General features: G+C 36.9%; 4 protein-coding genes across 6 annotated transcripts; 2 read left to right on the top strand and 2 right to left on the bottom strand.

Moving 5' to 3' along the window:
* Positions 1–82: 82 nt before the first annotated feature.
* LOC107272913 (charged multivesicular body protein 5) lies at positions 83–1,776 on the top strand. Of its 2 annotated transcripts, XM_025090210.1 has the most exons (6): positions 83–185; positions 245–350; positions 426–597; positions 781–1,098; positions 1,167–1,394; positions 1,457–1,776. In XM_025090210.1, the coding sequence occupies exons 3-6, from the start codon at positions 529–531 to the stop codon at positions 1,505–1,507; spliced, it is 666 nt and encodes a 221-aa protein (XP_024945978.1). In that variant the 5' UTR covers positions 83–185; positions 245–350; positions 426–528; the 3' UTR covers positions 1,508–1,776. The 2 variants fall into 2 exon arrangements, with proteins under 2 accessions (XP_024945978.1, XP_015606069.1); XM_015750583.2 differs by having other exon boundaries at positions 245–597.
* Positions 1,777–1,833: 57 nt separating this feature from the next.
* Positions 1,834–3,892, bottom strand: LOC107272875 (tubulin epsilon chain). 2 transcript variants are annotated; one of them, XM_025090111.1, is made up of 9 exons: positions 3,761–3,892; positions 3,339–3,687; positions 3,085–3,273; positions 2,996–3,021; positions 2,770–2,908; positions 2,534–2,680; positions 2,321–2,470; positions 2,085–2,259; positions 1,834–2,013 (listed from the first exon to the last, which is right to left on the bottom strand). In XM_025090111.1, the coding sequence occupies exons 1-9, from the start codon at positions 3,783–3,785 to the stop codon at positions 1,864–1,866; spliced, it is 1,350 nt and encodes a 449-aa protein (XP_024945879.1). In that variant the 5' UTR covers positions 3,786–3,892; the 3' UTR covers positions 1,834–1,863. The 2 variants fall into 2 exon arrangements, with proteins under 2 accessions (XP_024945879.1, XP_015605967.1); XM_015750481.2 differs by having other exon boundaries at positions 2,770–3,021.
* On the top strand, positions 3,803–6,137 carry LOC107272878 (nuclear envelope integral membrane protein 1). The gene is made up of 8 exons (XM_015750498.2): positions 3,803–4,107; positions 4,371–4,480; positions 4,558–4,780; positions 4,866–5,032; positions 5,102–5,317; positions 5,407–5,531; positions 5,615–5,776; positions 5,846–6,137. The coding sequence occupies exons 1-8, from the start codon at positions 3,849–3,851 to the stop codon at positions 5,970–5,972; spliced, it is 1,389 nt and encodes a 462-aa protein (XP_015605984.1). The 5' UTR covers positions 3,803–3,848; the 3' UTR covers positions 5,973–6,137.
* A 173-nt stretch (positions 6,138–6,310) lies between these two features.
* LOC107272905 (ras suppressor protein 1) lies at positions 6,311–8,463 on the bottom strand. Its single transcript, XM_015750570.1, has 8 exons — positions 8,319–8,463; positions 7,991–8,041; positions 7,790–7,910; positions 7,602–7,720; positions 7,262–7,344; positions 7,066–7,180; positions 6,854–6,986; positions 6,311–6,777 (listed from the first exon to the last, which is right to left on the bottom strand). Exons 1-8 carry the CDS (start codon positions 8,461–8,463, stop codon positions 6,693–6,695), a joined length of 852 nt encoding a protein of 283 aa, XP_015606056.1. The 3' UTR covers positions 6,311–6,692.
* Between the last annotated feature and the right edge of the window lie 7,407 nt (positions 8,464–15,870).

Below are 15,870 nucleotides of genomic sequence, written 5' to 3'. Positions count from 1 at the left end.
CTAAAGGAATTGAGCAATCTCAAATATTCCTTAAAACTAGAAATGTATATGATTTGTCTATTCCTTTAGATCGAAGTTAACTAAACCGGTTTAAGCCTTGCACCCGTCGTGTAAACGTAGTCAATTGCGTGAAAATGTATTGTTACATCACGCACTGCGTGCACAATCTACGGTAGTGAAAACAGGTATAAAATTCCTATATGCTTAATGATTTTATTACATCTGCTGTTTCATTTCTCCTTAGAAGTCATGTGCTAACATTTGTGGACATACATCAACGCAAGTCGTGCATTTGGAAAGCACCCTACGAAAAGGCTCTCGACGCTCTCGACAAAGTTATTACAAGAAATGTATGGTGCTGTAAATTCTATGTTAAAGATAGTATATGGTCTTATTCTCCGTGAACGTAACCAAACTGCTCGTAGTATTCATCTGTGTTCATCGTTTGACGTTTTGAGGTGAAGGGTGTCGTCGATTGTGTCCAAATTGAACACAGTTCTACAAAAGATTTCCATTTGAACCAACAAAATGAATAGGCTTTTTGGTCGCGCTAAACCTAAGGAGCCACCACCAAGCATAACCGATTGTATTAGTGGGGTAAGAACAATTGAACATTTAAGGTTAATTCAGAACTAAATTATGAGTCATGATAACATTAACTGAAAAGACGTAATAATCAGTATTTAAGACAGATTATGAAAGACTGCTTAACTCCGCGGATAATAAGTATTTTTATCACCTTTGCACATGTATCTTATTATATATATCTATAAAATTTAGGTGGACAGCAGGGCTGATTCTGCAGAAAAGAAAATAGCAAGGTTGGATGCTGAGCTCAAGAAGTATAAAGATCAAATGGTAAAAATGCGTGAGGGGCCTGCCAAGAATGCAGTTAAAGCTAAGGCTATGCGTGTTCTTAAACAGCGCAAAATGTATGAAGCACAAGTTGACAATTTGAGACAGCAAGCATTTAATATGGAACAGGCAAACTATGCTACGCAAACTCTCAAGGATACCCAAGCTACAGTGGTTGCTATGAAAGATGGTGTAAAACAAATGCAGAAAGAATTTAAGAATATTAACATTGATCACATTGAGGTATATAGTAGTTTATGTATTAAATGTGTAAGTAGGTAAATATATTTTACTACAACGTGTGATTTCAGGATTTGCAAGATGATCTTGCAGATATGTTGGAGCAGGCGGATGAAGTGCAAGAGGCAATGGGACGCAGTTATGGAATGCCAGAAATTGATGATGATGAACTTGCAGCGGAACTTGATGCTCTTGGTGATGATCTTGCCCTGGATGATGATACATCTTACCTTGATGATGCTATTAAAGCACCAAGTGCTCCAGACAAGGAACCTGGTGCAGCTTCTGTTCGGAATAAGGTATGTCTGATTTAAAGACATTATTTTGACAATATCAAACAAATTGTTCATATTTTTCTTAGGATGGAGTTTTGGTGGATGAATTTGGCCTGCCACAAATACCAGCTAGCTAAGTTCTTTCAATGTGTTAATGTTATCCTTTTAAATCCAATATCAGCTAAAAATTCTTGCAGACACGCCCAATCACGCCTGACCTATCTAGGGTTTAGATTGCAAAACTTTCTAAAGAACACTTTTCAGCAAAGTGTAAGAACAAAATCAATTTTCGTATCAAGTCTATTGTTATGGATATATTGATTGAATGAGATAAAAAGATGCTTTCTGATGTGGTTAATATAATATACTTTTTTTTGTTTATATATATATATTATTTTTATTGACATAATGTTACAACTATAAATGCATCAATAAATTGTTTAAAGCAATGATTATCCTTCAATTAAAATTACATTTGCCATATTTACATAGTTTATTGAACTAATTTCATTCGCGGTATATTTAAGGGTTGCTGATTTTGAATCTCTTTATAGTGGTCAGATAAACTAAGGATGCTTTCTTTACTTTCTTCAAACGTCGTTTTATCGAAACCATCCACTTGCAAATAATGATGAACGTGAGCCTAGAAATTCATAAAACAAATTCAAGCGACTTAATATATTCAAATAACCATGGTCCGTCAAAAATATTTACCTTTCTTCTGTAAAGCTGATCAAATTGATGAACGATATCTCTAAGCATCGAAGAAACGGCAGTTGAATTCATGAGACACATTACAGAAGTTGAATGTCCTGCTGGAGGTACTGAACATAAACCTACTTTCATAACATCCCTGCTCCAGGACGTAAACTTAGCTTTGTCTTGAAACCTATAAAGACCAATTACCGTACGTTATCCCTGAATTATCATATTCCCAATGGTTCACGTACCGTTCTATATTCCGGCGAATATTGGTCAAAGATGAATTTCCACGTACAATGTGCGCTGCGCCAATAATCACTGATCCGGGCCGCAAAGGATCAACTTTTATTAGCTGATTACTTCGAGACCAGGCACTAGTAAATAGCTCATCATGCGTTCTGAAATTCAGACGGTGCTGTCATTGTGACGATAAGTTTAAACAAATATTTCAACATACACACCTTGTTCCACGAACAATGGATCTTGACGGTGCAGTTAAAGCTACAGGACTGACGCTGCTAAATATGTAATGCATTCGAGGATATGGAACAAGATTCGTCGCCAACTCGTTCATATCTGTGTTCAAAGTTCCTGGAAATCTGGAACCGCTGCAAAAAATGGGTAAATATTTTATTAATGCTAATTATTAGTGTGTTTACTATATGCATATTATAATAAATCCAAAAATTGTATTTACCTAGTCACGTGAAGAAGCATATTTACTATGACACTATTCATATCCTGAAACGGTTTACAGGTAGCGTTATATTTTCCTTGATCGATATTTTCTTTTTTATCCATTTGAACATTGCAAATTTCCAAAAGTGCTTTATTTTCTGCTGGAAAAACACATGTGGCATGCTCGGTAAGCTCGTGAGTGGATAGTAAAACGTTATAAGGAGCTGTTACTACGTCTTGAATACCTGCTGGATATACACTGGAAACAAATCTGCAAGATATAAATTGTTATGTTATTCATCTCATTATTTCACACTATCTTTGCATGTACTACCTGTCCACGTGTGGATAGTTGTCGTCTAACTGTTTTAAAGTAGCAGTACCTAATCCTGATCCTGTTCCACCTCCAAGAGAATTAACTAATACAAATCCATGAAGACGATCGCATTTTTCCGCAACGCGTCTAATAGTGTTATCTATTTTCTCAAAATACTCTGTACCGTGCGTATAATGACCAACAGCCCTAAAAATGTATACAAATTAATATACCCGTGACAATATTTTTTATACGTTTCATATTATTTATACCAATTGTTTCCTGATCCCGGATAATTTGTTACTGTACAAGAATGATCAAAAAGTGTTCGAAGAGGGCCGCACTTAAATCTGGCTACGACACTATCCTCCATATCGATAAGTATGGCCCTTGCTTTAACTTTTGCAGCATTTAAATCAGCCAATGTCTTGAAAGACAAATCACTGGTAGTATGTGGTACATGAAAGAAGCTGTGAAAAGCATCGGCCAGATCCTTCGTGTTTTTCATATGATTCTTATCGATCTTTAATAGGTTTACACCACCGGATGATGTTTGAATTCCATACTCGTGTAATGCTAACGGCCAAAATGCTGCTCCAATCTGGTTTCCGCATTGACCAACTGAAATATGTGTTAGTGCATATATCAACGCGGATTTTTATCTGATTCGCTTTTAATACTAAACATGACTTACCCTGGATTGTAATAAACTGACTCATGACGTATGGGTGGTATCATTTTATTTTTTACATCCGTTATAGTTGTACCTTCGCGTTTTTTTTATGGAAAATTTCTTTCAACGCTCGCCTCTAACGTGGCGTTCTTGTACATTTCACAATTTCCCACCCCAAACTTTAAATATCCCTAAGGGCGGCGACCGATCGCGGAAGTATGACGAAGATATACACGTGAATTGTTATTTTGAAAACTTGGAAAAAGAGTTGTCAAAAATGAAGAATGTATTCCGTAACTCGAGTGTAATCCTTGTTTTAATATTCCTTGAGTCACTTTTGGCTGTGCCTAATAGATCAACGACATCACGTAAGTTTTAAGGGCCTAACCTATAGATCTATTTATAAATACCGGCGTTTGTGGATTATTTTAATATAACGTTAGATGATAAAGGGAAAAAATGTTTGTTCTAGACTTTGAGCTTTAGCTAATTTCTTAACAGAATAATTTATTTTACGTTGATCTATACTTTCCTGAATTTTTTCACGTAAAGTTTATGGTATTTTGAACAAGATACTTTATTAAAATGTATACTGTAGTTCATAATATATAATTATTGTTTTGTTTCACAGTACATTTTTTGGAGCCTGGGGATAGTGTAAATAGTGAAATGCCAGGATTGAGTATATTTTGTCATAATGCTAAGCCAAAATACATAATATACATGTGGAAAAATTTGAATGTGAGCATCATAAATCATGATTTATAGTAAGGTTCAATTCTTGATTATTAAAGGTTCTTTTTTGTATTTGAATATAGATGAATTTACATACAAATTCCGAAAAGTATGATATTTATCATGGAAAAACCCAATTGGAGGTGAAAGAGAAACATGAAGTTAATCAACGATCATGGACATTTAATTTATTTGGCACAAAAAAGAGTAAACAGTTTAAAATTAATCCTTTTGAAGATACGTGCATTGGAATTTTCACATACAATTACAATGAAAAATCGTACACATTATCGATGACTCAAGAACGTTAGTATTTTTGCATTGAGTTCTTTATTGATGTTTCGTTGCTATCAATAATAATTCATCTTATTTTATATTTTATCATAATCAGGTGTAGATGTTACAAAAGTATTAATGATGGCATTAGGAATCATAATATTTTGGTATGCACAAAAGCTGAGCCAAAATCCATTATTTTATTATTTATGTGGAATCACACTTGGAGTTACAACTTCTGTTATAATACTCATATATTTTGCTAGTAAACTATTTCCAAGAGTAAGTAACAGTGTCTTTTTTGAGCTTTTGTTTAGCTTCATGCATAACTGATTTATATTTTTTATACAGGGAAAAGCAATGTACTTAATGGTAGCCACTGGTTGGACAATGAGCTTCTACCTTGCACAAGCATTGTGGGAAAATGCACAATTAATAGCAATTCAATATCGAGAATACGTACTCTGGTACATATTAATAACATCCATGATCAGTTTTATACTTTGTTATCGATTTGGTCCAGTTACTAATCCAAGAACGAAAAAAATTATACAGTGGTTCCTTCAGGTACTTTAAACAAATTATGTAGCAACAGTTATGTAGTAAAATTATCAATCAACGTAACAGATTTATTACATGATTTTTTATGTCATTAGTTTTCTGGATTGATGGCAATTTATTATAGTAGCTATTTTTGGGAAGCTTCCGCATCATGTTGTGTTTTATTGCTGCTCTTATATAACTTTCCGATTGTGATGATACACAGAGGAAAAAAATATTGGTAAGTCTGACTCTTGTCATATTAAATATATTTGTATATTTCTTGGATAAGTTTCTTAACGTTACTTGCATATCTGCAACCAGGAAAACTATGTTTCCTGATCAACGAAAATTATTAACAGAGAATGAATACCGCTTAGAAGGTTTAAGGGAAACGAAGAAGGCATTGGATAATCTACAGACCTACTGTTCCAGCCCTGAATGTAATCCGTGGAAGACTGTCCTGAGATTAAAGGATCCAATACGGTAAGCAATGGTTGTTTTGCTAAAGAACAATTATTCCTTATACTGTGAGTTACATGGTTGGAGTTATAGGTTTGCCAAATTTATGGAGGGCGATTCGCACATATCGGATGACGAGTTAGATAGCCACGAGGCGGAAATTACGCGAATTATTGAAGAATGCGAATACACTGATGATGATGAGGATGATGATTACTGATTGCAAAAAGAAAATCTTAATTAATGAGACAATATTTTGAAATTGATTTTTTAAAAACAAATTTATCAGTTCGCAAAAAATAAGTCTTATGTAATTAATGATAATATTCGTCAATACATTGGGGGAAATATTAGATAATCTTAAATTATAACTTTTAACGCCGTATGTTCTGTTCATAATTATTTAAACTGAAACTGTTTCTTGCTTCCTTTTTATATTAAATTATGTCAGAGACATGTGCTCATAATTCAAAAATAAAATCATTATTTTTATAAATATTATCGTGTTCAATACATCACAGATTTAAGGAGAGAAAGGTGGCAATAATAAGACATATATTGGTTATACATAGAATATATCTCTATTCGTGTCAGTATGATGGGTAATAGATCCCGTCAATGATAAATAAGTGCAAGTAAACATTCTTAAAAATATTAATTCTACATATAAGTTTTCGCATATAACATTACAAAGCATCAAGCAATATAAAAGTACAAGCTCGGTATTTGTTATTAATAGATATTAGGACATGGTTAACAAGAAGATATAAAGCTGTGTTGATAAAACACATAAGGCACACCATTCTGTTCACTAGTTAAATTCTTCAGATCAGTATAATTATACAAACAACGGCAGTGTAAAGTAAATGTTAAAGTATTATTAGTCATTGGCATTACGTATTAGACTAACTTATTGAAATTGTCAGTGCACTGCTTTTCATTAACGAGCTCGTGAAATTTTCTTGCTCTTGTCGTTTTCAATTGGTGGCGGTGGTCCCTTAGCACCAAGATGTCTGTTGTATACGCTATAAATTGCATTATGAATGAATTTTATTTAAATCTAATTAATTAAATTTCTTATTATTACATTACAATACTTACTATCTATAAGTTTCGGAACGGATGTAATCCATTACGTGAGATATACCAACTTGTAATTGGTCTCCAATCGGCGTAACCCAAGGATTGAATTCCATCCGAAAGACGGCCTTATTACTTACTAAATCCAAATTCCCTATTAAAAAAAACTTTTAAATGTGTCACGTTCCTTAGCTACTACAAACCATTATTTTTAATCAATAATTATTTTGTACCTATCTCTGGCGGAAGCACGGTCAATCGATTTCCTTGAATATGAAGTTCACGCAGACGACTGAGTTCTCCGATCTCTTTGGGTAATTCAATCAAATCATTTTCTCTCAAGACAAGCTGAAACAGATTCATTCATATAAAAAACATACTACATCCCTTTAGTTTTTACTAATGATAATAAAATATGGTCTTCCATACAATTTGTAAATTTTTAAGTTGACCAATCTCAGGAGGTAGGTACTCGAAATCATTATCAGCCAAATATAAAGCCCTCAAAGTTTCTAAAAATATTATGAAATAAAATTAGTTTTCAACAATCTTTACACGCACATATTGACTAGTGTGTGTGTGTGTGTGTGTGTGTGTGTGTGTGTGTGTGTGTGTGTGTGTGTGTGTGTGTGTGTGTGTGTGTGTGTGTGTGTGCGCGTGCGTGTGTGTGTGCGCGCGCGCGCGCGCGCGCGCGTGCGTGTGTGCGTGTGTATATATATATATATATATATATATATATATATATGTATATATATGTATATTACTATACCCATCATAAAAAAATTTCCAGGCAAATTTTTTTCACAAAGATTATTGTATGTGAGGTCCAGAACCTCTAGAACAGGAAATGCTCCAAAACCGCGTGGTAGTACATCCAGTCTATTCATTCTAAACACAATGGATATTATTTATTTACTATGTCAATATACAGTTAGTGTAGAAGTTATATAGTCTTACCCAACATTGAGAATTCTAAGTTTAGGCATTTGAGATAAGGATATGGGAAGTTCCGTAATGTGGTTGTTGAACAGATTAAGAATTTCCAGATTGACTAAATTTGCCAGACCGGGTGGTACAGCTTGAAAAATTAATTGGAAAATTAAATAAATTTTATAATGTTCAACATACAATTTAAACTTTTAGCATTTCTAAAATTACCTTGAATCTTATTATGACTCAATGTCAACCGAGTGATATTCAGCATGTTCACTGAAAGCAAGCATATAGTTCAATAAATTACTCCTTAGAAACATTATTACAAAATAAAATCAACTTTATTTAAGGTTTCTCGGTTTTTCAAATTTCAATTGAAATCGAATTGTTGTGACAACAAACGGCGTCCCACGTGTTTTACCACGCCCACTCCTCGCACGGAATGGCTAATGGCCGTCGCGCCTCTTCATTCCAAAAAACCAGTCAAGACAAGTTGCCTAATTTGGCGAACGATACAAGACGCGCCACAAATAGGGCGTCGCGAGGTACTCACGTAAACCGGGCATCTCCTCGAACGTGGAGATACCCTTGTCGGCCAAATCCAGCTCAGGATTTTGAATTTCTCGAGCCTCATCGAGGACCTTCTTCGCTTTTGACATCTTCCCGGCAGGAATACACGAAACTGGGGCCTGGTTCATTGCGCGCGCACTTTATACACGTCAGGACCTTTAAATATGCTATGCGCTCACTTTCCTGCCACTTCGTAACGTACAGTAAGCTCGACTGTTGGTCTTGGTTAGAAGGTGCAGCTGATTTTCATCTTAGTTCAAAGTGGATCCGAGAGAAAGCGCCACTATAAGAAATAACAGTGGTACAGTCGCGGTACATTATCGACAAGTTTAGCAGTCGTGTGTTTGTACATACATACAATATTATAAAGTTGGATGCTGCATTTGCATTTGTTTTTTTTTTACAAATACATTCAAATATACTACCTAAAAATAGCGATATATTCTTTATTTTCTGAGTATTAATTACATGTGTATTCTAATATAATATTTTCAGCAAAGTGCTCATTTTTCAATACTCACAATCAAAGCTATACCGCAAATTAAAATGGTACAATCCAGTATAATAACACATATGCAATCTCCAAATAAGAAGATCACGCAAAAGCGATTGAATAGCTGGGGTCAATTACAGCCGGTAATTATAATCCACTAACGAACGTATGAGTTGAATTTCACGAGTAACTGGTTTTAATAACGTTAAGAATTTTTTCCGTATCCCTTGCGGTTGAAATCCAATCTCTGTACATTCCAACATGGTTTGCGCGAAATATTCGTCGAAATACCAGCGCGGAGTGATGGGCTCATTGAATTTTTGAAGGTTATACGACGATCTTGGATAATAATTACTAAAGAGTAAACGTAATAGTTCATTGTTTTGCTGCACCTTCACCTACCAGAAGTACCACGAGCACCTTCTCCCTCTATTGAATTTCTTGTCTTTAGTTTCCCCGCTGAACGACTGCTACAGTACACTTATAAAAGTATGAGAGAGTGGCGCCAAAGGGTACCTCAGGGCTCGGAAGGTTAGCGACCTTGGTTCGTACGGTAAAGGACAAGACTGACCAGGAGGGCCTTGTGCATCCATCATTGCTATCCAGCAATCAGTGCCAAGCAGTATTATCGGTCAATTTACCGACGCCGTGACTAGTCTCGCGTAGATACTGCATGAAAAACTCTTATTCCGTGCCCATGAACAGTACCAACCGTTCACAGACTTGCGATAATCAAATAATCATTTCCACAAACCTGCGATCATTACATAGTTATACGAGAGTACCAAGATCAATTCACGACAGAATTTCATTTCGATTAAATCTAACGGGGAAGGGATAAAATCGACAAAATACGCGTCATAAAAATATGAGAACCCTAGAACTCTTATATCAGACCAATCTGAGTTGTTTAGGCGAAAAACGTAAGTTGCTTAGGCTGAAATTATTATGTTTCTATTTAACGTGATAATGAATTTCAGATATACAAATTTTGTGAAAATTCAAAATTTATTGCACACTGAATAATTTTTCACTTTTTTTTCGGTCATTACGATCCAAATAATTTAATAACAATTCTATATCAATATAAATGACTTCTGTTATAAATACTTTTTCTTGGCAATATCGAGTTTAACGAACATAAATCGAATCAGTGATCTCAGTTTGCTCACCCCGTATGCACGGGATGTGCATGCACGTACACATTCAAGATCGACTGCAACATATAAGCCCGTTATGCGTGCTACAGCTTAGCGTAGCATAGACGCACACATTGGCATCGGACGCTATAAATAGACTTAGCAGACCGCAGACTCGAAGTACCCCACTCCCTCGAGGCGTACCAACTGTATCGTGCCAGTAACCTACTCGCAAAAAATCCCTTACGTCTGCATTGTAATTGTTAATACACGTATTCCAGGGATTGACTATTACCCAATCAGAAAGTCCGTCAGCAATATCTAACATTATTCTCGTTCGAAAGCTTCATCTTCAAAACAAAATGCTTCACCAACTCATTATTTTAAACAGTGTAGATATAAAAGAAGAATCGGACACGTTACTCAGAATTAAATTTATAAATAAAATATTCACAGAGACAACATTTTTTTTCTACCACCAGTGAGTGCAAGCATCCCGTCCTCAAATTTTCAGAAAGTTCATGACTATTTTGACAATAGCCTGCAGCCGTAAATTGCATACGTACTGAACGACTGCAGGATCGAAGAATACTGAATCGTCAATCAGCTGCGTATAAGTTCAGGTGTACGTTCGAGCGCTTCAAGAATATTTAACAGGACGACCAACCCTCGCCGAATTGACGGCACCCACGGAATTTCCGAGAGGCATAACTTTTATCGCGTCTCCATTTAATAAGGCGTCGAAGTAACGCCAGGCGTGCAATTCAAACACAATTTTCACGGCGCAAGCCGTTACGATACCGGTACTGCTGATCCAGACTCAGCAGCTTCTGTTTTCGGCAATGAGGATGTCAGACAAGTTACGATACGAGCAGCAGGTGTTATGAAAATAATGTCGTGGCAAATCATCTTTTTTTTTCTCATCGTCTTTCTGTCTCTCTCTTTTTGCCTTTACCCTCGCCCCTTTGCTCCCTTTTGCTCTTATCACGCAGGACCGGTAAAGCCGGTCAATCAACCTCTTGAGACTCTCGAAACTTTCCGGTGGCAAATTGAAATCGTCGAACCTTTAAATTTCCTAAGAAGAGCGTCGCTATCGTGTCACGTCCTGTGCCTTCCTTAATTATCACATTTTTACATAATTTCATTTCAGCCAATCTAGACCCGAATAGACCCAATCCAATACGCTCTACAAACGTGGTACACTATCTTCGGACATCCTCAATGATCGTAAGGTACTTGACGAACCATTAAACACGTAGTAAAAGTTATACAACTTCACGACTGTCCGTGATCTACGTTCCTTTACGAACTCCATTTACTCTACGAGGATCGTATGGATCTCAGTTGCGCATAGATTCAAAATCGTTCACGGCATCTACATTGCGTAATAGCATGGCGAATTGAGTGAGTCTATAGGATATAAAGAATAGAATCTCAGCTAAGCTGGATTCTCTGAAAGAGAACGTATTCACTTGAGTCGTTGAAGATTGATAACCATCAAGACACTCGTTCATCAATCGAGTCTGTCCCACTGGCATTCCAATTACGTACGCTATTCGATTCTACCTCGACATCCTAGATTTAGCACGGTGTGCCAGTAATCACCTCGAAAGACTCACGGTGATCTATCCCTTCGATTTGCCATCTTTACTATATATATATATATGTATATACACACACATCCAGTTGCTGCTTGGGTTCTCATTATACTTATCTATCTATAGGTACGAACGATTTTACACTGCCTAATGAAAGTCCTTTGGCAGCTGCTACGAACGGCAGAGATTATTATTTTCATAGTGAAAAATGCCCCATGATTCATATAATAGAGATAAAGTAATTGCCAGTTGTCAATTTGCCAGGTTTACCCTGGCAAGAGGTAGAGTCAGCGCGTGGTAGCTGCCCCAGCCTTTTCACACGTCACTCGACGATGTTTGCTTGGCAATTGCTTTGTGAAATAGTTTTAGATTAACCATTATTCCACCTTCCTTTACTTCTGAACCGTCAGAGAACCTTTTCCTTTCGAACTCCCCACTGGCATTCTCCTTCTACGACTCTTATGTCAGCCGGCGTTCACCTCGCTCCCTGGCAATACGTTTTTACTTTGACCCGCGGATAACGAAGCCCCGAGTGTCGGCGTGACTGTGGAAAATAGCGGCTGCAGTAAATTCTATTCGAACGTTAACGGCGCCTTGTCGCTTCCACGTCTCCTTTGTTGGGCGTAGCGATATGGAACACGCTATTCTCCTATTTGAACTCTTTGCGATTCTTACTAGTTTAGAAAATGGCCTCCATCTTTATATTTCACCAAATCTATTATCAAGACTGACAGCTGTACATGTGTGAATATCAAAATCTCACTTCGTACATGTGATTAAAGTTCCTAGAAACATATTCAGCGTCTTGGATAATTAAACGATTGAATCGATTAAGAAACACGTGCGTCCCGATAAATCGTTAGAACGAATTTATCAGTGGCGCTAGACCTCACGCACAACGCGCAATATATGTAAGTTTTCTTATATACTTATATTTACAATTAGTATATGTATAACATATATATATATCATGTCGTAATACGTGGGATTTCCGAGGCAACGTTGCTTGCCTGCTTCGAGTCGTTTTGCCAATGCGTGATAATTAAACAGTTTAAAGGGATTAACGGAACGGAGAATGGACTGTGGTTCTCCAGTAAGAAATTAGCTGGACTGGCGCCGTACTATCAATTAGTACCGCTGATCGAGTGTAACTCGGTATACAGTCACATAGAGAAGGTGGTGTCCATTGATGTAGTATGCTGCTGTCCTTCGACGGTCATTGGTGTACATCGTTTGACAAGAGCCGCGGCTCCTCGGACACTTGACGGGATTAAAATCTGCGCTCCCGTTGCTGCCAGCTAGCTCAATAATTATAGGCGGCTCTATTCCAATGGACTCGGTTCGTTTCACACATCTTGTCGCACGTCCGACATTCCCTCGCGAATGTCCCTAATGGATCTGGCCTTGATCTGAAGCCACCTTCGGCAGACCTGACGATGATCGTCACTCTTGAGCTCCGCCCATCTGGACCAGAATATCTTGATGGGTCTGTGACATTTGCAGTTTTGGATTAGAGGGGCGCAAAATGAAAAAAAAAAATTTTTAATCAATCATCGGATAATATTTTAATTAATTTAGGTTCGTGATATTGGCTCTCGATGTTCCACGCATTTCGTATCTTCGGATTATTGTTTCTCAGAGCGATAACGCATCGATCCAGCCAATTAGCAAGACTACCAAGAGATTTCATCTTTTTAATTCGGTGTATCCTTCGCGTCGGTTCATCATCATCGATCGGCAATCCTGTCCGTCACTGGACATAATGAGTTTTAATCCACTGAACACTGAATGCGCTCTGGTGATATCGCGATGAAGAATACTGGATCCTTTCAGGGGCGCGTAACAGGCAGAAATACGTAGGAAGAAAGAAATTGAAAGGAACCCGAAGTCGAAGTAATCGTATTGATTTTCATTTTATTCTACACGAAAGTTGGTACTTGTGCTATATACATGTATATAGACAGACGTACGTATAGACGAAACAGTGAGAATCAATGGTACCTTATTATATTACTTAAGTGCCATGACTTTCGATATCGGAATTTTTCGTCAGTTACTTTCTGGCTTGTACATCTTATCCGTGGCAATTTCGAAGGAGACAAAAAAATGGCGGAAATAATAAAATCGCTCCCATCTCACATGTAAGGACATAACCAGTCTTTTCGAACACGCGTGTCCGTTCGACCGAGCATGAAGGCGGCGGTATATCGCATCGAGATATGCACTTCGAGTTTTGCCAGTCCTGTTGTTTTCACTTTTTTCTCTCTTCCTCCCCTACTTCCTCCCACGTGAGGATTCGCAATAGAAAGAGTTAATCGGACGAAAGTGATCGATATGCTCGTGCACGTTCATGATTTTAAAAGATCGAACTGCTCTTCCGCGAAATTCTCAATCGGACATTATCGAGTGTACTCATAAGACACGTAGAGTCGTTGCTTGATATAATTCTGTACTGTCAATTGTGCATGCAAAAAATAAGCTGTTTTTATTACTAAGAAATTTAGTACGAGGCTAAAAAGTGTCGATAAGAATGATTGTTTAGGGTAATTCTAAGACATTCTAAATTCTTAAAATTTTTCACTAATATCCCTGCAATGATATAGTATTTTCAGGAGGAAATGTTGCCAGTACGATTGTACTAGCATACTATAACCAGAATGAAGATGTGTTCCGAAATGAGATATATTTTACTATTTTGAATAGCAACGAATCTTATAATTCTATGGTCTTGGTTAAAATTCATCAAATCATTATATTACGTTGCAATGTAATCTATATACTATCTATATAGTAATATCAACTAGAGTTCATATAATGTAGCATTCGATGACACTTAAATAAATTTACTATTTGATACTGCTAGAATTCTATATTATCTTAGCAATCTCTCAGTATACCCATTCAATTTAACAATTTATTCATCTCCTGTTCCTTGTTTGTCCTATTTCGGCTGGTCTAGTCATTGAAAAGATGCATATATACGTACAACAAAAATACGTACGGAAGTGGCAGATACATATATCGTATGATATGAAAGTACATTAAACCGTGTGAAGTAATAGGCATGGTGAATACAATTATTGAATAATTACAAACGTAATTGGTTATTTATCCTAGCCGTGGACGATCGATTGCCTCGATCAAGTTTGAGTTTTATCATGACTCCCTGTAGTGATATCTGTAAGTCGATTTCTTATTTCTCAAAGACAAAATCTATTTCCATATTACGAAACTCTTAAGTGTACATATGTATATTTTATATACATATAAATATTTCACAAGGTGGTTTCCAAGACCTTTTTTGTTGTCTATTGGCAGTTATGAGGACTTTTGGTATTTTCCAGGGTGGACCTGGAAAAATCCTATATGTAACGTATACTTCCAGAGCCATTTGGTGGCACTCACACCGAATTTTCCAACAAATTTTTAATGCTGGACACTCCGAGTTGTGATGGGCTAAAAAGTTGTTCGTTAGGTTAGCTTAGGTTAGAATTCCAATGCTACATGTCCCAAGATCTAGTTTTTTAAAAAAAAAAAAACATTAGCTTGCTGTTGTGAATGCCGCATGGCCTGGAAACTGCCGCCTGACATATTTATATATATATTCAAAGAACGTGATTGGGATTAATCTTACGCCTTTCTTCGCGTTGTTCCTAAACCCTTTATTACCGTTGAAAGCCTATGTGGATGCATATAAAGTGGAATATATGCCACCAGAACCACCAACTTAGTCTCGCCTTACCCTTCGACTTATTTTCTCCAGGAGTCACGTTTGTTCACGGATCAACGTGAGTTCAGAGTGGCCTGATGTGTTTCCGGGTAAGTTCATTACCGTGAAAGTGTGAATTTATGACACCGCTCGATCAAAGCTTTAAAGCCTTGTTGTTGGTAGGTACATCCCAGTGTACTTACTGGTAGCGTGCGAGTACAATCTTTCTTTAAGAGCTTTGCCCACTCTAATCTCTATTTACGATTTCCTGGAATGCAATCGTTTACCATTATTTGCAAGTGCCGAGAGTCGGACATCCCCGCGCGAAGCGTGAATTAAAGGAGAGGAGGAATTTGGAATTTGGCACCGAGACGACAAGGAGAAAGCGACAACTATAATGATACAGGCGACTGCCATTCGTGTGTAAATTCTTAAGAGACGGCAATTATAATTCCTGAGCATACCGCATCGCGGCGACACATGTCTCCCGGAGGTTCTCTCTTATAATAGAGAAAAGAGAGAAGGTGAATTTTCGTTATGCCTTCTTTCTCTTATCTGATTATCATAAAAATCTCATGCGTATACATATACATACC

This window comes from Cephus cinctus, unplaced genomic scaffold (genome assembly GCF_000341935.2).
Source record: "Cephus cinctus unplaced genomic scaffold, Ccin1 Ccin1_scaffold0087, whole genome shotgun sequence".
Taxonomy (NCBI): domain Eukaryota; kingdom Metazoa; phylum Arthropoda; class Insecta; order Hymenoptera; family Cephidae; genus Cephus; species Cephus cinctus.
This window is presented reverse-complemented; position numbering and strand designations above follow the sequence as displayed.